Below are 22183 nucleotides of genomic sequence, written 5' to 3'. Positions count from 1 at the left end.
TTCCCTCAATTACATGTAAATGATGTATATGCAATCAAATATAACATTTTCATATTAGTCATGTAGCAAAAGACTAAAATAAATAACAAGAATAATAAAGAAAGTTTTAAAAGACACTTCAATCTGCATTCAGACTTTGTGAGTTCTTTCCATGGAGGTAGATATAATTTGTATTGCTAAGAATAACTAAGTCAGTCATAACTGATCATCTTATAGTATTACATTTACAGTCTCCTGGTTCTGTGTGTTTCACTTTGAATCATTTCATATAATCTTTCCAGGTTTTTCTGAAACTATCCTGCTTGTCATTTCTTGTAGCATAATAATATGCAATCACAATCATAAATCACAACTTCTTCAGCTATTCCCCCAATGGATGAGCATTTCCTCAATTTCCAATTCTTTGCCACTAAAAAAGAGCTGTTATAAATATTTTTGTACATATAGGTTCTTTTCCTTTTTTTCTTTGATTTCTTTTGACCTAGTAATATTACTGCTGACTTAGAGGTTGTGCAAGTTTTATAAGCCTTTGGGCATAGTCCCAAATTGCTTTCCAGAATGGTTAGATGAATTTATAACTTCACCTATAGTGCATTAGTGTCTCTATTTTACTATATTCATTTCAACATTTGTCATTTTATTTTGCATAGAGCAGTTATTTTGTAATCCATAGCTCCAGCGCATTGCAAACATACTCAAGATGTCACCTGTGGCCCTTGATTGGAGAAAACATGGCCTCATCCATTTCTAAATGTCAGATACATGGAAATATCTCATAAGAACATAATAGCTTGCTGTTGTTGCCCAATCATTTCAGTCATGTTTGACTCTCTATGATCCCATTTGAGGTTTTCTTGGCAAAAATACTGGAGTAATTTACCATTTCCTTCTCCAGCTCACTTTATAGATAAGGAAACTGAGGCAACGCTAAGGAAACTCAGGGTAACCCAATTAACAAATGGCTGAGACCAAATCTGAACTCAGGATTTTGACTCCAGGTCCAGCATTCTATGCACTATGGCACCACCCAGCTGTACATAGTAGCACTAACTAATAATGGAACAATATTAACCTCTGAAAAAGGAATCCATATCTAGGCTTAACTATAGTTCTTTGTCCTTCCCCTTTTTCCTGCAGCTTAGTCTGTCTGTCAATCAGTCAGTCAGTCTATCAGTCTGTCTGTCTCTGTCTCTCTCTCTCCCTCTCTTTCTCTCCTTCCTTCTCTCTTTCTCCCTTCCTCTCCCTCCCTCCCTCCTTTCCTCATCTCTCTCTGTGTAACTGTATATGTGTCTGTGCGTGTCTCTCTATTTCTGTCTCTCTCTATATATACATAACACACACACATATACATGTGTTATATATGTATATATGTATATGTGTTTATGTCTGTGTGTATAGAGGCATATAATTATATACATGTATGTATACTTTTTAATATACATATGTCTTTATATGTACATATATATCTATACATACACACTGTGGAATTCCAATATATACATAGGTGATGCATGCGATATGTATATATATATATATATATATATATATATGTGTGTGTGTGTGTGTGTGTATATATATATATATATATATATAAGATACATGTGCATGTATCTATGTACATGTGTATATTATGTCACTCTCCCTCTGAAAATCCATAACTATGGAACTGGTAGTTTTTTACAATTACCACAGGGGTAAGGATCCATACCTCTAGTGTCCTAAAAGAAGCAGTAACTTGCAGTAATACATTCAATTGTTCTACTTTCTGTGGTCAGTTTCAGTAAAAGCAGACAAGCAGAGATAGTGAAGAATCTAAGTCGTTGGATTTTAACTAATCACAGGTATAACTAATAGAATTAAAAAAAAATGATTGTATGTGTGAAAGCAGCATGGCTATTGTGAGATAAATTGCTCACAGTCCTCTATGCTTTCAGGACACAGTCATTGATACCCTCCCAGTCAGAAAATCATTGAAGTTCTTAAAGAATCTCTGAGATCACCTATCCAAGCATATACTAAAACAGAAAGACTCTCACCCACCCATCCATAGTCACTAGGCTCAAAGATCTCCAGTGACAGAAAACTCACTACCTTATGAGGTAGTCCATTTAACATTTGTTAAATTTTCCTTTTAGTCAAGTTAACACTTCACAACTTCTACTTATCACTTCAAGTCCTACCCCCTTAGAAAGCACAGGAAAGGCTAATGATGGCTCTTCAATGTGTTAGTGCTACAGAAACTTGAGAAGAGTTATCATCTCTATCTTCCTCCATCTTCTCATTCCCCCCCTCAAATCCTTCCCTTCTGTAAGCTTACTCCAGTCAACTTATTTTTTCATGACCCCTTAACCAAGTGGCATCCTGATTAAGCCTCTTCTAAATATGTTCCATCCTGTCATTGTCTTTCCTGAGATATAGCACGTAAAACTAAATAAAATGTCTCAGGACACTGTAACATTGCAATACAGTCTAATATCATTTTTTCACATTTACTTATTTTTAATTTATAGAATAAAATAAGCATTTCCATAGAATAGTATGATAAAAAGATGATCACTCATGAAACTACAAATCTATTACATAATATTTGCTATTCCTTTTAAATGAATAATAAAGTCATCATGTAAATTTCTTTTTTTTCCTTTTTTTTTTCCCCTTCCCTCCTGATCTCTCACACCTGGAGATTTTAGTTTTCTGGCTTCTATACTGCACTTCTGACTGACTCCTATTGAGCCCAGGTGTTTTCTGCAGGAGCTATTGTTTATCTGTCTCTCTCTCCACTTTGTACTCATGCAGATGATTTTTAGTTCACAGGTGAACGATGCTATGTGTGCTTAGATTAAATTTTCTCCAGGTTACAACTTGTCCTTTGGGATAAAAGATAAGACTGGGAAATTGACTGGGGTCAGAAATGACTAATATGTACAGAAGAAGAAGAAGGAAAGCAAAACAATAAAAGTATGTGTGTTTCAGAAGGCTTGAGAAATTCTGGCTGAAGAATGACAGTATCCAGATCTATTCCCTTCCTCTTCCAAAGCAAAGCCATCTGCCCCAGTCCATGGTCTCAGGCCGGGCATGAGGAGACCTTTCATCTTTCTGAGCAGGGGATCTTGAAATCCTAATTATGTCAACAGTATATGTGGCTATAGATTCTGTAGATTCCCTGTTCTAGATGCCAAGAAAAAAAGAACTATTGACATTAGAAAATTTTAATGTCACTTTCATTTTTCTCATTTGTCAAATCAAGAGGCTTGACTAAGTGCCTTTTTTACTTTCTGTGAAAAGAAAATATGAATATATTTATCTGGTTTTTGATCCAGAGCATTCTTTCTGGCCATAACCATTTTTTTTTGTTCTTTTAATTGTGAAATTCTCTTCCCATGAATCTTTTAAGACAATTATTGTACATTTTATTGTACTATATTATGGACATTCTTGTTTTATCCCATAAATTAAATATATATTTTAAAAGATTAGATAGGATTTGAAATTCAGCAAGCATTCAGTTTAAAATTATTCATTAAGCACTTGGTATGTGTCATTGGGATAGAAACTGGCTAGCCAAAGACAAAAAGATAATATAGTTTCTTCTCTTAAGTACCTTATAGTCTCTTTGTGCAAAACCTAATGGATAGAAAAAATTATTTGGCTTGGCTGTAAATCCTGCCACTGGGAGACTGAGGCTGGAGGATCATTTGAGCTTAAGAATTATGAGGAATAATACGGCTAAAAAGTGATAGGGCTAACACTAAATAACAAACACTAAGTTTGCTACTAAGATGGAGAGCTCCCATGTTCAGTGACTATGAATATGGAGAAAAATTACAAATATGACCTGATAATAATCTTCTGCATTGATTTATTTTCTGACTAATACCTAGTTGGATAGCTTTGCCAGAAAGACAAAGAACTAGCCAACTATGTATTGAGCATATATTCCATCCAAAGAAGATGAATGTGGATTCAACTCTCTCGTCTTAAATACCACTTGACAATAAAACTATGATGTTACTTAATGATAGAGTGAACTTTATTTGTATCACTCAAAGCAGATAATATCACTAAGAAAGTGTAGGGGCATGCAGGACAGAACCTTATGATAAATTCATGCAAAGGAGTTAGAACACAGGAAATACATGGTGATCTCACAAAGAAATCTTTAGAAGTGTCTACCAACAAATGATTGGGGTTTTTTCTGTTGTTTTTTTTTTTAAACCAGCATATGATTATGATGGAAAACTATGGAAATGACAAGCCGAATGCTTTCAGAAAAACCTGGAAAGAGTGAAATGAGTAGAACCAGGAAAATATTATACATAATAACAGCAAGATTGTTAGATGATCAATTGTGAATGACTTAGCTATTCTCAGCAATACAATGTCCCTACTCTGAAAGACATGATAAAAAATGCTATTCATTCCCAGAAAAAGAACTGATGGCATCTGAATACAAATGGAAGCATACTTAAAATTTTTTTTTCTTTATTTTTCTATTTTTGGCCTATGTTTTCTTTCACAACATGACTAATATGGAAACATGTTTTGCATGAATACATATGTATAGTAGCCTATTTCAAATTACTTGCCTTCTTAGTGAGGGGGGTAAGGAGGGAGACAATTTAGAATTCTAATTTTTTTTAATGTTAAAAATTGTTTTTACATGTAATTGGGGAAAGCTTAAATATTCAAAGTAAAAAATTTAAAACTAAACAAACAAAGAAGAATTGTTCACCAAAATTCACCAGTCAAGTACAATTCTGAAAAATCATCAAGTGACAAAGTAATAGAGCATAGGGACAGAAGAATTCATCATCTAGTATTATCCTTCCTAAAATGGAGTACCATTCTTTATATCATCCAACTTGAGTCATCCTAAGAGCATTTTGGACATTATCACTCACCAATACTTTACAACTTTACATATTTTTTCTTCTTTTTTGCATGGTAAGCAATATATCCTATTTCAAAGTCATTTCAAATACACTTGCTGTGCCAATATGTTGTGTCATTATTAAGGGGTCCAATTTTTCAGAGATTGATTATCTATCCCATGATTATCTAGGCTCTTTGATCTCTTTTTCTTTTCTTTTTATTTCTGCTACTTTCCTTTGCCTTTTACTGATCATTAGCAGGGAAAGAATTGGTCAAGAAAGAAGAGGTGAAAATCAGAACTGTCAATTTTGCTTCTTGTCAGGCACTTGTGATAAGAGGAAGGATTGTAGCTATTGACAAAATGAAGTCTTTGATTCATCCTGGGATTTCACTAAGCCATTTACTCCTGTCTTAGTTGGTATATGTCATTCATGTGGTTTCCTCACCCCATTTGCTTACAAAGAGTCCACTGAAACTAGCTAAGAAGCATTAAGAGACTGTTTTATTCCCATGAAGGACATTGAGAGAGAGAGTCCAGGTTCAGGGCCAACAATCAGAATGTTAACAAATCATGTAACTAGTGACAATAATACTTAGCAGTAACATTCTGACCTTTTATTGTGATTTGTAATTTGATTTGATAGTCGTCTTCCCTCTTTTCTGGAATTGGGTTTAGAACTTGTTAGAAAGAGATGTGATACACAATTATAATCACAACCCAAGATATTGAAAAGGTCAGCTAAAAGAGGCATTGTACTATTCATATTACATCTTGCCACATATAGCCCTGTGGTACCTTTCAACTACTTTCCTGAAAATGAAGAGAAATGTTTTCCTTCACCTTGTCATGAACAGACTGTAATGTTTGAGCTGATCCTTAGGGACCAAAAATCACTAAGATTTTAGTCTTCCTATCCCTGTCTCCAGGGTAAGACGGGGAGACAAAATGAAATATCTCTTACTGTGGAACTTCCTGGATTTCTCAGAAAGACCACTTATATCTCTTCCAAAAACAGGAAATGTGAGAAAAACTAAAGCCCTTGTGCAAGTATATGGGTGCTTTTAGAAATGAAAATATCTATGTGTATACTTCAAAATAGACTCTGAAAGTGTTGGTATAAAACAATGAATGAATGAATTTTTAAAACATCTATAAAGTATTTACAGTATGCCAGGCACTAATCTAAAATCTGGGAATGCAGATGCAAGCAAGTAAAACAATCTTTGCCCCCAAGGAACATAGTCTAATAGAGAAAGACAATGAAAACACTTAGATTAGTGGTAGTCAGGGAAGGCAGAGGTGAAGTATTTATTGAGCTTTTACTATGTGCCAAGTATAAAAAAAAAAAAAAAGGTTTTTACAAATATTTTCTCATTTGATCCTTACAACAATCCTATGAGGTAGATATTAATTAATCCCCATTGAGAAAACCAAGGCAAGCAGAGCTTAAATGACTTGCCCAGAGTTACATAAGCTCGTATTTGAGGCCAAATTTGAACTTAAGACTTTCTGACTCCAGATTCAATACTTTTATAACCGCTTCCTGCTTCCAATAAGGAGTGATCTATTCTACCTATCTACGATCTATCGCTATTTATATTTATACATTTCTATATATATCAATAAATAAACATGTATATTGATACATAAATATGGAAGTCATGGAATTGATAATCGTAATCACAGGACAATGTCAAGTTTTGCCATTCCTACTTCACAATACTTCTCATGTATATCTACTCTTTTCTATTCACATAAACATCATCTGGTACATGCCCTGATCACCTCATTCCTAGACTTTTGCAACTGTCTTCTGATTGGTCTCTCTGCCTTAAGGCTCTGCCCACTCCTCCATCCTTCCCTCAGCTGCCAAAGTGATTTTCCTAACATTCAGATTGATTCTCCTCTCCTCATTCAATGAAGCCTAGTGGCTCCCTATTGCTTCCAGAATCAAATGTAAAATCCTGTGATGAAATCTTTAAAGCCCATCATCCTGGCCCCTTTCCTACCTTTCTAGTCATCTTATACCTGACACTCTTCGATGTACTTTACAAATCCTGAAGATACTTCTTGCTGTTCTCTCCAATGTATTCCATCTCCTTGCTTTTTCACTCAATTGCTTTTCCTCGGGCCTAGAATTCTTACTCTCCTCACCTCTGCCTGTTGGCTCTCCTGGCTTCCTCTGTTGTATTTCAAATTCTATCTTTTATGCCATCTTTTCCTTTCCCACTGTCATTGCCTTCACTGCCATTTATAATGTTTATATCTTGTATGTATAGTTATTTACATGTCTCTCCATTAAAATGTGTATTCCCTGAGGAGAACAGTGTCCTTTGCATAGTACCTGGGAATTCATAAGTACTTAATAAATAACTGGCAGGTTTTTTTCCAAGGATGTCTATATTAATTTAATGACCGGTCTCAAAGCCAGAATTAGATATTTGAGGATGAGACAGAAGAGAATGCCTGTGTAATGACATGACATGAAGATGAATAAGAAGTTGCATGGGTCTGGGATCTGGAAAACACAAAGTTGGTGTTTACTAATCCAATTCTCAAGGCCCTTGAGCTTAAGTTAGCTTAAGTTCCAGGTAGAAGAGCTGAGTATTTGGAATGCAGGAATATTACAGCTTAAATATGATCTAAGGTTGTATGGTGGGTATGGATCCTTGGCTAGTGATAAAGTAAATGTTTAATGATGCATTAAACATTTGACACCTATGACGTAATTCCTAATTGTAGTTTCCCACTTTTCTGTTTTGCCCACATTGGGACTACTGAAGCATATCCTCATGGATATGCTTTTTTTTAATAGGAAGAGGATGGAAAAAGAACAATATTTTTGCTTTTCTTTGTATCCTTAATTCTTTGCACAGTACCTGGGAATTCATAAGTACTTGCCCAGTGTCACACAGGCTGTATATGGCAGAGAGTTGACTTGAATTTAGGACTTTCTGCCTCTCTATTAATTATGCTATACTGTCTTTCACAACAAAGACACTAGCAGTTATGAATCAGTGACATTAAAAATAAATCATTTAAAACTTTATTTATAATTCTGAAAAAAAAACATTCCAATGGATCTCTAATCTTATCCATATGTATACTCCCTAAATAATAATAATAATAATTATTATTATTATTATTATTATAACTAACATTTATATAATGCTTATTATGTACCAGGAACTATTCCAAGTGCTTTACAATTATTATTTTATCAATCTTTAAAATAACCATGGGAGATAGGTGCTACTATATCCCCATTTTACATATGAGGAAACTAATTTAAAAAAATAGTTAAGTGACTTACCTGAAGTAACATAAACAAGTAAGTGTTTGAGGCTGGATTTGAGCAGTCTTTCTACCATATCCATATCTACCCCATGAGAAAACCATTCTTCTTTTATTGACTTTGCAAAACATTGCTGAGATTCTAGAACCTATTTCTATCCTATTAGATATCCACTATTGTGACTTTTAAAATCCATTATCTTTTGCTCTTCCTTCACAAAATATTTTCTACTCCAATTATTTGTAGGATTCAAGTAGTCAGCATTATAGCTATATATATAAATACACACACACACACACACTCTCTCTCTCTCTCTCTCTCTCTCTCTCTCTCTCTCTCTCTCATCAGATTCTTCTGTTTTCATGCAGAATTATCTGAATGGTCAGCATGGAAAGTCAACCTGAATGGCTGGAACAAAGCATTCTAATAAAGATAGTGTGTGCTGATCTTCTTTAGATGGTCAGTGTTTCTTATTTGTCTTTTGAAAGACTTGAGCTTTCATATGCAGCCATATCTTGAGCTAGATTACTTTCTTATAATCATACTTTTGACTCTTACGGAAGTAAAAGGCACTTACTTAAATTTCAACTTCAGAGTTGTCATCATCATTGTAATTTTTAAGAAAATTCAGAATTTTTTTGAAATCCTAAAAATATTTTAGCTATTAGTATTTTTTTAATTCATTAGTTGGACCCCCTGTTCTGTTCTCATGGGAGGATATATTTGAAAATGAGACAAAGGCAAGCTTAAAGATAAACTGCAAATTATATGGCTGAGGGGAATGCCCACATGGATGAGATTACAAATCCATTTTCCAATGGGTTTGCAGCATCAAAATATTTCCTTTCACTGAACAACTCCATTGACTCTATCCAAATTGGTGAATGCCTTTGTTTGGGAGGCCTCAAAGGTGAACGAATAATGACTTATACTGATCCTATCCGTGGATCCAAATTCTTATTTGCTTATACATGTGTTCTCTTAGTAAATGCTGAATGTAGAAAATGAATTAAATTTTAGATAGGAATAAAAGGGGTGAAAGGAAGCAGGATAATTCAGGAAGCTTTGCAAACTGGGCATCTCTGTGTAATGGTAGCCTTGGGGAACACCAGCTTTATCATTACTTGGAAGAGAAAGGAAATTCATAATGCATTCAGAGCCCCACCTCTCTTGGATTTGGGCTTCTCTCTTACTCAGCCTGGCTCTCTGCAGCAGGAGCACATCCAATGAAATTATAAAATGAAGCCTGATACTACAGCATGCCTTGCAGTCACTGATGTTTGGGGTCCCCAAAAATGTTTCCGTGGAGCCACAAAGGACCCTGCAGGAGGAAGGGCTAAGGAAAGATTTTTGCTGCAACAATGAAAAGAAAATAATTAAAGGTAAACTTTGCAGGAGAGGTTTAAGGTAAGGTTATATTGTATTTCTCCCAGCAAGTCAGCACAGTGACTCAGGGATTAAAATGACTTTGTAACCAACCCATTAAATCGTTCTAGTAGAGTTTGGCCCTTAAAAACAATCTATTTTGTGAAAGTAGAAAATTCGTTCATTAGGAATATGACAAAATAATATTCCAATAAGTGATTCTGGACTAGAAATGTTGGGTAAGGTTATGCTTGCTTGAGAGTGGGGGTGGGAATAAAGGTGTGAGTGGGGATGAGGGAAGAAAAGCTTAACGATATTTGGTTACTCTGCACTTTCTAGGTTTTATCATCCTGATATTACTCTAAAATCATTTTGGGATTGGTCTGTTTTTTTCTTAGTGACAGGTTAGGAGACCCAGGAGACTATGGATTTCATTCTACCTGCTTGACAGATTTTACTTAAATAATTAAAGATGAGGATGGCATGATATTGAGGATGAAAGACAAGATTTCACTACAGAATATAGGAATAGTTAATTTCACATCAAATAACTTAATTTATTCATTTAAAAGGTAGAATTAAAGTCAACTTGAGGTACATACTGGAAATATTTCAAAGGAGAGCACCAAAGACTGCAAATGAAGACAATGGAACTGAGATGTTTTGAGAAATGTTCCCATTATCAAATTAATGCTATTTGATGATTGATGTTTATTCCTAAAGTTCCTAATAGGAAAGTATAATGGTGGGCAAGGATTACTGGAGTAGAGCATTTTTGAGAAACTTCATGAAACTTTTTCAAATTTCCTATGCATATTTATCAATCTTCAGGGGTTAGCATGCCACAGATGGAGTGACCATGGCCCTTCATCTATGCAAATCATAGCAACATGGATTGTTAGAGTCAGAAGACTCTAGAAAGAATCCAATCTAAACAGTTCTTTAGATAGCAGAGAAATTCTGGCCCAGGAGAAACTAAAAAACTTGCCGAAAGTCACACAGCTGTTTAGTAGAGCCAAGTAGAAGCCATGCTCTTTAAATTCACATTTTGGTGAGTCCAAAACAGCATGGACTGTATTCCAATAAGCTTTGTGTTTCTTTTCTGCTTTGCCCCTAAGAAAACAATGAAGGTACCTGGTGGTTTCAGAAGTAACCTTTGTGATTTCTTGCTTTTGTAATCTCCCTTGTCTAGTTTACCAACTTGAGAAACACACTCACACACAGAGACACAGACACAGGTATGGGTATACCATGTCCCTCCTCTTTTATTATTTCTCCAAAAACAAAGTTCACCCAACCCATAAACCTAACATGATCCACATAAAAATATTTTTGTTTTTATCTAGTGACAAAGATACACGGGAATTCCTTGGGCGGTGGGGGGAAATAAGATGAATAATTAAGCAAGAAATGTATTATTTAAATAGTGTATTATTTTAATTCAATTCCATTTAGTTGGAGGTCCCCTTGTAGTTTTTCCTTAAATAATTATTTATTAATTACTGTATTCTGAGTGTTGTACTAGGGACAGGGCAAAGGAAGGGAGAAAATAGAATACAAAACGTAGATAAAACATGGGATGTCTTTGTAGAGCTAAAATCTAATAGAGTGATATAATCTGCAAAAGAAAAAAATACAAAATAATACATGATCACTAGTTCATCAGAGAAGCCCTTGGGAAGAGAAGGATCATGGAAAGCTTTAAGGGAAGGTGGGGATTTTAGTTGACCTTTAAAAAATGGATAAAAATTCAACATGTGAAAAAAAGAAAGTATATCCCAGGCATAAATAGTAGCTAACATTTACATAACACTTCAAGATTTGCAAAGTACTTTATATTTGTCAAATGTAAACTTACTCACACAACACTCAATGGATCCTCATAACAACCCTGTAAAGTAGATTATGATTCCCAATTTATCAAAGAGGAAACCAAGGTACAATGAAGTTAAGGATTTGCCCAGGGCCACATAGCTAGGACTGAGGACAGTAAGTGAGGAAAAATTTGAACCATTTCATTTGTTGTTGTTGTTTAGTCGTTTTCAATCATGTCCAATTCTTAGTGAACACTTTTGGAGTTTTCTTGGCAAAGATATTGGAATGGATTTTCATTTCCTTCTCCAGCTCATTTTACAGATGAGAAAGTGAGGCAAACAGGGCTAAGTGACTTGTCCAAGATCACAAAACCAATAAGTGTCTGAGACCAGATCTGAGTTCAGGTTCTCCTGACTCCAATTCTATCCACTCTACCAATTAGCTGCCTCCAATTTGCAAGTATTTTATTCTATCTATTTAACCCATCTGCATTATAAAAAGCAAGATGAATAAGGCATGAGAAAAAGAAAATATATGTAGGAGACAAGTAGCCTAATTTGGTTGGATCATAGGTTAGATGAGAACAACTTTACCAGACTGGCCAGAGCAGCTAAAGGCTCAGCTAATGGCAGAGCAGTGCACACAGTGCCAGACTCAGAGTTAGTAAGATTCATCTTCCTGAGTTCAACTTCAACCTTAGACACTAGCTATATGACTCTGGTCAAGTCATTTAATTCTGTTTGCCTCAGTTTCCTCATCTGTAAAGTGAACTGGGGAAGGAAGTGACATATCACTCCAATATTTTTGCCAAGAAAACCCCAAATGGGGGTCATGAACAGTCAGGAACAATGAGCAGGGCAGTGCCAAATTTTGAAAGGCCTTGGATGCCAGCCTAAGAAGTCTGTTGTTTTTTTTAATCAAAATAATTTGTGTGTGTATGTTGAGCCTAGAAATCATATTTGTAGTTCTCAATTCACTAAGTCCATATCTGAATTCTCACATTATCTAATCATCTCTGCCTGCCCCCATCCTGGGAAAAATGATAAAATCTTAGTTCTTAGATGAACATAGGTTCTGCCACTCTGTTCTTATAGTTAGATTCAGCTTTATAGGTAACCCATTCTTAACCCATTCTAATTAATAATGTCTGAAACCCAAGATAGTCCTCTCTGTCCACTGTCCAGCAGCTGTGGTTCTGAAAATGAGGCAGTCCTTTTATAAAATGGGATTGAAGAGACCAGTTCCACTTTCACCATTCTCTTGCTTGTTCCTCATTCTCCCCTAAATTTCTATTCCATTCCTGTTTCCCACTGCTCCATTGATTTCCCTCCCAGCAATATGTCAGTAGGACACAGCAGCAACACAGCCAGAAGAGTGTGCAGGCTCAACAACAAAGCAGTTAGTGTTACAAATGTGATTTGTGGTGGGTTGTCTAAGGAAGCAACCCTTGCATACAGATCATCTTTTCTTCATACAACTAAGCAATAAATCATACCACCCGGCAATTAACTGCAATCTGAGTGAAAGAAAGCCTGGTTCTTTTCCACAAAGTTGCAACTAGCCTTTCTGTAGTGAACAAATGGAAAACAGAGACAGTCAGAGAGATAGGCAGGCAAACAAAGAGAGACACAGATGTAGAGAAAGACAGAAATAGAGAGCGGCAGAGATAGAGATAGACAAACAGAGACAGGCAGGCAGACAAAGTCAGAGAGACAAGATGTAGAGAAAGTTAGAAACAGAGGGAGGCAGAAATAGAGCCAGATAGATAGGCAAGCAGGCAGTCAGAGACATAGATGTAGAGAAAGAAATACAGGAAGTCTGAAGACAGGGATAGATAGAGATAGTTAGGCAGGCAAACCAGAAAGACACAAACATAGAGAAAGAGAAAAACAGAGAGAGCCAAAGATATAGACAGAAGGATAGACAGGCAGGCAATGTCAAAGAGACAGAAAGACAGAAACAGTGAGAGTCAGGGAGAGATAAAGACTGACAGAGAGACAGAAAAAGAGACAAGGAGAGATAGAGAAAAAGAATGAATTGCAACCAGTGATATAATAATAATAACAATTATAATAGATGGTTTGCTATTTGGGGACAATTAAACCATTGCATTCTGCAGCTACTAACCACAAAAGCACTCCCTTTGCTACCAAAGTACTCCTTTTAGCCTGAAATCTTTCCCAATAGTTTCCTCTCCATAATGTTTATGGGCCCAATATACAATGTACTGCTCCTGCTCGTTAAGTGCCTGGCACAATGTGGTAGGTGATGTACACTAGAGCATGATTTTCAGTATGTTGCTTTTACATGAAATGTCATAAAGGAATTTTTTGAGTGACGTTGACCCTTATAAGATAATTAGTTTCTCAAGTAGCTGAGAAATTTTCAGAAATCTTTCTTCATTCCTCCCACCCCACATTGTGAAAAACTACCCAAACTAATAGTACAGAAATGGAGAATTTTTTTTAAAACAGAAGAGAAAATTGGAAACACAGAAGGGGAGAAGGAAAAATCAATTTTCTTAACAGGGAAAAGGTACAAAGAACAGATTGAGCTGATGGTTTTAAAACTGTTCCCTACTCAGCAGAGCATTATTTTAGTGCACAACTGTGTGGTGGAGCAGGTAATACCTCCAAATGTGAACTGCATAGGAAGTTTTAAACCAGGTTGTTTGTTTCACTTGGGAAGTACTTTGTTTTTAGTTGTCACTGCAGATTCAAAGCTTGTTTTGTGTTCTGATCTGTTTTGTCCTGGGATTCCAATGAATACTTGCCATTGGATCACAGCATCTCATCTCCAAAGAAAACTATTGGAGCCTTTAAAGCCCTGGTTCTCTGTATTTCATAAATTTTTTTTTCTCTCTTACAGAAACTGCAAAGAATCGATCCTCCTCACTGTCATTCAACCTTACCCTGTGAGTGTGCCGTGAGTAGATGCCCCCCGCCCTCACTACCATTAGGTTTCCATTTTCTTGGCATTTTTCAGAGCTATTTTTCATCAAAATAATACCAAAATGTGGCAGCACGGGGAAAAATGATTTTTGTTTGTTTTTATTTCAATCTACACATAGAATTTCAAAAGTGTAGGAAAGTCCCAGCATGAAAACTCTCCCAAGGATATAGATTAACCACTCATCTACAACATAGAGAACTGCCTAGAGCACTATGAAACTAAATAATTTACCCATGGCCACACAGCTTTTATTGACCCAAGACAGGACTTGGATCCATATCCTACTCCAAGGTCAAATCTCTATCAGGTATGCCAAGTTTATATGTATATGTATATATACATACATATGTGTATGTATATGTATGTCTATATATGTGTGTATATAACATTTGGGGATATGTAGCTTTTATGAATAGGGAGCAGCTATGTGGGACAATGAATAGAACAATGAGCCTAGAATCAATCTAGCCTCAAACTCTTACCTTCCTGTGTGAGCTGGACAAGGCACTTAACCCTGTTTGCTTTAGTTTACTCATCTGTCAAATGAGCTAAAGAAGGAAATGGCAAACCACTTCAGTATCTTTGCCAAAAAAAAACCAAATGGGTTCACAAACAGTCAGATACAACTGAAATTGACTGAATAAAAATAACAACAATGATAAGTATATACCAAATAAATATGAAGAGAGTAAATAAAAATAAATTTCCTACTAAGTAATTAAAGAGAGAAAGCACTATCATTGAGGAAAGCTTCTTGTAACAAGCAGAGTTTACACTGCATCTTGAAGGAAGAGAGGGATTCTACAAAGCAAAGTTGTGAGGGAACATTTTCCAGGCATGAGGCAGGCCAGTGGAAAGACATAAGAAGAGGAGGGGAACTGATATGTGTGTACAATTGCTAGATCAGTTTGGCTAGATCATACTGTATAGGAAGTAGGAGTAGCATATGCACAGATGGGAAAAAAAAAAAGGAAACTTAGATTGTATCAGTACAAAAAAAAAAGCAATATTTGGCAAAGAGCTATGTGGGTTGAGGAAGAATGATCATTTAGCACTCCCAAGTTTCAAGGTACCCATCACGATCATCTTCTCCCTACTACTTCTGTTAACTCCACTGTTCATTATACCCATATAACTAAGAACTACAAGATTTTATCTTGCATCTATTCAAATGCAAATTGAGTATTTTAATTAAGCTAAGTCAATGATACTAGACAGTAGGTACTTCCAGTTATTGAGGTACAAAATCTTTCCCCCACCCCATGCTCTACAAGCAGGATATTTTCTCAATGTCCTCACTATCTTGAGCTCAGACTATTGGGCTGGTGCTGAGCACCAGTTCATTGTAGCCTGGAAGATCCAAATAAGTTATTTTCTGACTCCACTTCTTAGACAGAAACCTCTACTTCCTATACCAATGTTCAACATGTCATTGATGGAAGATGATGAACTTGACTCACATGATGTTTACTCATCACAGGACTCTGGAGGAAAGGGTTTCAGGTCAACTGATTCTTCCCCCATCTTAGAGAGGACAAATTTTCAACTCCAACTTCCCTCATCCATGTGAGTTGTCATCTTCTGAGACAAAAAATCCCTTTTTTCTGCTCTCTCTACCCATAATTTTATCCCTATCCACCTCAATCCTATTCCTCCATAGGTTCTATCCATTTCTGCTTTCCATGATGTCCTCTGAAACCTGATTCTAGTGTTAACCAACTCCTTATTAGCTCAGATCTCTTACCTTCACAATCCTTTTATTCTTGTGTTCACAGAAATCAAGCCCCCTCTGACAATCACTGCATTTTTGACAATTCTCTCTATCTCTCATGCTCACTTAAACACCTTTCCTATTCATACTCAGAAACTTCTCAATCTTCAAAGTTTACTCTATTTGCCTCTATTACTCCTTCTCCATCCCTCAATTCTTCTATACTATCTGTTCTGGACACTTGTCATAGTCATCCACTTGGCATCAGGCCTTTCCTTCTTCAAGGAGTTAAGTGTCTAGTTCATAGTCTTCCTCTCATCCAAAATCTCTGCTCTTAAATACCTGCTGATGCCCCTTCGAACACTGTCCTTATTTCCTCATCTTTTTTATCTTCCAAACATCCTTAGTCTTTCTTAATCATGCACAGAGATGGTTATAATTTAGACCTCACTATCATACTTAGAACAGAGCAACCATCATGATTCTGAATACTAAAATTCCTCTCATTATATAACTTTGTAATTTCATCACTGTGACCTTCAGTCTTTCAATCCCTCTCTAATCTCCCAACCTATCACCTCCTCCTCCCTTCTCATTCTTGATGCTGTGTTTAACTAAGTCTAAAAAAAGATGATTTTCCAACCTTGAATCCTTCATCCCCTTGTCTACTCATGCTTTTTTTTTTTATTTTTTTTTTAATTTTATTTTATTTAATAATAACTTTGTATTGACAGAATCCATGCCAGGATAATTTTTATACAACATTATCTCTTGCAATCGCTTATGTTTCGTTTTTTCCCCTCCCTCCCTCTACCCCCCCCCCCCGCCCCATCTACTCATGCTTGACCAAAAGAGGAACTCAGAAGAACTTCCACCATCCTTTCCAGGTTTTTGTTATTTTACAACATGTAGTCAGGCTTATAATATCTAAATCAATTTGTGGTGTGTGTGTGCATGAGAAAAAGAGAGAGAGAGAAAAGAGGAGGAGGAGGAGCAAAAGAAGAAGGAAGAAAAGGAGGAAGAGGAGAGAAGAAGAAGAAGAAGAAGAAGAAGAAGAGGAGGAGGAGGAGAGGAGGAGGAGGAGGAGGAGAGGAGGAAGAGGAGGAGGAGGAGGAGAGGAGGAAGAGGAGGAGGAGGAAGAGAGGAGGAAGAGGAGGAAGAGGAGAAGGAGGAGGAAGAGGAGAGGAGGAAGAGGAGGAAGAGGAGAAGGAGGAGGAGGAAGAAAAGGAGGAGGAGGAGGAGGAGCAGCAGCTGCAGTAGCAGAAGGAGGAGGAGAAGGAGGAGGAAGAATAGGAGGAGGTATTCTACTAGCTTGATTCAGGGAAACACTAACCCTCAAATGGACACATACACAGTCAAATATGAGGACGTTCTAAAAGAAAGGGTAGAAAAAGAAATCATCTATAAAAGTATAAGACTAAGCAAGTGAAAATTTGTGTTTATAGAGTATCTATATGGGATAATACTGAGTGCGATCCCATCCTGAAGATAGGTATGTATAAGTAGGAAAGAGTAGGAAAATGGAATAAAATACTGAAGAAAGGAGAAAATTCCTTAATTCTCTGTATCTAGATTTGACTACAATCCTTCTTCCCGAGGGGCATTGAAGCCTTCTGTCCCAAAGGATAGAAAAGAATTGCTCCTGATACTACTTGGAAGGGATAGGGTCCTAATGATCCAGAAACTAAAGATTCAGCATCTTCTGGAGTGGGGGAGAACCCTGGATTTGAAAACAGAGAATCAATTTATTATTTCTGAGGTCTTAGGAAATTCACTTGAAGCCTGAACTTCTGTATCCTAAAATGTGTGAGTTTGATTATGGAAGTCAATCAGAAACTATCTACTAAGCATTTACCATGTTCCAGGCTTTGTGTTAGGCACTAGGGATAAAAATATATATTTTTTAAATGAAGCAATCCCTCCCCTCAAAAAGCAGAGTTCAGAAAAAATATTCAAATAGAAGATAGTGCTTGAGCTGCTTCTTGAAGAAAAGAGGAATTCTATGAGGTAAGAGGTGAAGAAGGAGTACATTCTACTTATTGGTAAAGGTATGGAGATGGAGAACCACAAGAACTATAGGAACAGAGAGAATCATTTAGTTAATGGACTGAGTTCAGAAAGGGCTACAATGTACAGAGAGCCTGGAAAGATACATTGAGTCCAAATCATAAAGAACTTTAAAAGTTACACAGAGGAGTCTATTTTGTTCTAGCAACAATAGGGAACTACTGGAGTTTATTGAGTAGGGGTGTGATGAGATTAGATTTTTGCTTAAGGAAAATCTTTTTGACAGCTGTGTAGAGGGTAGATTGGAATAGGAAGAGATTCAAAATATAAATTCTAAGGTCCTTTCCATCTCTATATCTAGGAATCTTTACTACTATACTGTTGGAGAAATTCAAACAATCATACCAACTGAATAAACTTCAAATTTATGCTCTACAATCAACTAGCAAGCATTTTTTAAGTGCTTACTATGTGTCAGGCACTGTGGTATGTATGCACTGGAAATACCAAACAAAGAATAGAACATTCTCAATTTGACCTTCACTTTTTCATTAAAATCATTATAGATAGATCAAGATCCTCTATCATACTCCCCACAACTTCTGTTTAAAATTTATTCTTCTGCCTTCAAGCCATCCACACCATCTTGTTTTCAATTTTTTTTAAACTTATTCACTACTTCCTTCTTTTACATGTTTAATCTCTTCTTGTTCACTCATTCCAATAAATATTCTCAAGTTCACCCTATCTTAAAGGATGGGCCAATCTTCACTTGACTCCACCATCCCTTCAACCTATCATATTATAGCTTCTCCTCATTCACAGTCAAACATTGACAGTCTTCCACACTTGTTTTATTCTCTCACCATTCACTCACTTCTCAACCCCCTATAATCTGGCTTCTAACCCAAATACTTTACTAAAACTATTCTTTCCAACACCACTAATGATCTCTTAACTGCTAACTCTAATAGCTTTTTAACAGTCTCCATTTTATTTGACATCTGTGCAGTTTTTGACAATATTCATAACCCCCCGTTTTCTGGATGTTCTTTCCTCCTTTGGCATCTGTGATACTTCCCTCTTTCGGTTCTCTTATATATTTGGCAGATTCTTCTCAGCCTGTTTAGCCAAATCATCCCGTATAATCCACTAAGTATGGACATCCCCCAAGATTCTATTCTGGGTACTCCCTTCTACTTCTCCATTCTGGAACTCTGATGATTCCATTAATTAGGATAGATTTAATTCTAATTTTTATTCAGATTTCTCCCAAATCTACCTACTTAGTTCTAATCTTTCTCCTGAACTGCAATCTTACATTGTTAATTGTCTCCATCATATCTTCACTTGAACATTACAGAGGCAGCTATGTGGTACAGTAAATAGAGTTCTAGACCTGGAATGAGGAAGACACAGATTTAAATCCCATCCCAATCCCACATTTAATAGCTGTTTGATCCTATCTGCCTCTATTTCTTCCTATATAAAATGGAGATAATAATAGCATCTGTTTCCTAGGATTCTTGTGAGGATAAACTGAGATAATAATTGTAAAGCATCTTATAAATTTTAAGGCATTACATACATGCTATCATCATCATCATCATTATTTGGTGTGTCCAGCATTAGATTTATTAACTTTCCCCTAAATGCACCCATTCTACAGATTTTCCATTTACTGTCAAATACATAACTGTCCTTCTAGACAACTAGCTACAAAGTTTTAAGGTTTCCCTGCCTCTTCTTTTCTTACTATCTTTAGCTAATCAGTTGCTGTCTTGTTGCTTCCACAAAGTCTCTCACATTCACTCAAATGACCATTATCCTATTATAAACCCTCATCATCTTACACAGATTACTAAAATAGCTAAAATAGCTTTTTATTGACAGTAGCACTTTCTTTTGTGTGTGAGTGTGTGTGTGTGTGGGGGGGGTGTTGAAAGGCAATTGGGGTTAAGTGATTTGTCCAGGGTCACACAGTTAGTAAGCATTAAATGTCTGAGACGCTGGATTTGAACTCAAGTCCTCTTGATTCCAGGGCCGATTCTCTATTCACTGCACCATCTAGCTGCCCCTGTATAATACTTTCTATGTGTCAGATACTGTGTTATATACTTTATAATTATTATATCACTCACAACAGCCCTATAAAGTAGTTATAATTATTATCTTCATTTTACAGATAAGGAAACTGAAGCAAAGAGGTTAAGTGATTTGCCCAGGGTCACAAACTAGTTTTGAACTCAGGTCTTCCTGAGTCTAGGCTCATCGCTCAATCCACTATCGCTCCTATCTGCATGAAGTCCCTTCAGGACAAATTTAATCTGACCTTGATAATCCTTCACAAATATGGCTTCCACCTAATTCTTCATACTTATTTAATATTATTCTTTCCTATGTCCCCTATCTTCCAGTCATATTAGCCTAGTAGCTGCTCCCCACACTTAATCTTGTGTCTCCCGCTTCTTATCTCCATCCTTTTGTTTAGGCTATATAACAATATCTTGAATATATTCCCTCCTCATTTCTACATGTCAGTATTTCTAACTTTTCATAGCTTAGCTCAAATGTCAACTCCTTTAAAAAGCCAGGTTTGATTCCTCTCATTTGCAAGTGTTCTCTTCTTCCTCATATTCTCACTGATTCTGTACCTGTCTTTGTCTTTGTCTCTATCTTTTCCTATCTTTATCTGTCTCTCTCTCTCTCTCATCTCTGTCTTCTCTGTTTCTGTCTCTGCCTCTCTCTTCTTTGTCTCTGTCTCTGTCTCTGTCTCTGAATCTGTTTCCCTCTGTCTCTGTCTCTTTGATTCTCTGTGTCTGACTCTATCTCTGTTTCTCTGTCTCTTGTCTCTCTGTCTCTTTCTGTCTTTCTGTCTCCCTGTGTTTCTCTGTTTCTATGTGTGTGTCTCTGTCGCTGTTTATGTGTGTGTGTGCTGTCTCTGTGTCTCTGTGTCTCTGTGTGTGTCTCTCTCTCTCTCTCTCTCTCTCTCTCTCTCTCTCTCTCTCTCTCTCTCTCCATATATTATACCCTTTTACCCAGTAGAATATAAGTTCCTTGAGGAACAAAGATTCACTTCCTTTTCCCCTATATCTCAATTACCTGGCACAGTGCCTGGCACAGGGTTGGTACTTAACCAATGTTTATTGATTAAATGGAATATGAATTATAGCTAAGCTAATCATTTTGCAAAGATTGCACGATTTATTTTTTAGGATATAGGGTTCAAGTTTTCTTTTTCACTTAACTCTGAGGCACTCATATTTTAATCATTTTCTACTATCTAAAACATTTCTATAGCAGCAGTCTAAATATATTTCAATGAGAAAGACATTGAACAGTTCCAGTTCTTGATAAAACTTAAAGTCTGTCTTTTATTTGGTTAAATCATCCTTTAAATCCAATGGAAACATGAAATCATTACCATTCTATTTTATCCTCACTAACTTCTGAAAGCTTACTTAACAAAAATATGATTTTTTCAGCCACTGACTTCAGTGAGAAAATTGGGAGGAAAGGCAAGTCATTGATGCATAGTATGAAAAAAGCCCTAGTCTTAGAGTCAGAATGAACTGTATTCAAATTCTGGCTCTTACAATTACAAATCATATGTTTCTGGACAAGTCATTTGTTTCTTTAAGCTTCAGTCCTATCTATAAAATGAGGGCAATAATGCTTCTACTACCTATCTTACAGGATAGTTGTTAGGAAATAGTTTTATAAGCTTTGATTTTTTTTTGAAATGTGATTGATGATGATAGTAGTGGTGGTGTCTATTATATCCTTTGAAAATTTTTCATGGATTACTACACACTTTTCTCTCTCTCTCTCTCTCTCCTCTCTCTCTCTCTCTCTCTCTCTTATCTCTTTATTACTTCTCCCTCTCTCTCCCTCTCCCTTTCAAATCTCCCTCTCCCTTTTTCCCTTTTTTATTTTCCCTTCCTCCCTCTTTCCCTCTCTGTCTGTCTCTGTCTCCCTCTGTCTCTGTGTCTCTCTGTGTCTCCCTGTCTCTCTCTTCCTCTCTCTCCATCTCTCTCTCTCGCCATCTTTCTTCATACTCTCTCTTTCTCCCTTCTTCCTCCCTCTTCCCCTTCCCTATCTGTAATTTTATGTTTGAAATCAAAATTCAGCAACTCATCCCAGGAAAGCATGTATTCAATGTGAC

General features: G+C 36.3%; 1 protein-coding gene across 3 annotated transcripts in view; it reads left to right on the top strand.

Annotated features, from left to right (window-relative positions):
* The window catches only part of FRMPD4 (FERM and PDZ domain containing 4), a 743167-nt gene that overhangs the window by 662242 nt on the left and 58742 nt on the right, over positions 1-22183 (top strand). For all 3 annotated transcript variants that reach the window (XM_051984529.1, XM_051984530.1, XM_051984531.1), the window contains exon 5: positions 14217-14262. In XM_051984529.1, coding sequence (XP_051840489.1) covers positions 14217-14262 — 46 coding nt within the window. The remainder of the gene's footprint in view (positions 1-14216; positions 14263-22183) is intronic.

This window comes from Antechinus flavipes, chromosome 3 (genome assembly GCF_016432865.1).
Source record: "Antechinus flavipes isolate AdamAnt ecotype Samford, QLD, Australia chromosome 3, AdamAnt_v2, whole genome shotgun sequence".
NCBI lineage: Eukaryota > Metazoa > Chordata > Mammalia > Dasyuromorphia > Dasyuridae > Antechinus > Antechinus flavipes.
Note: the sequence above shows the minus strand (reverse complement) of the source record. Positions and strands in the feature narration are given on the sequence as shown.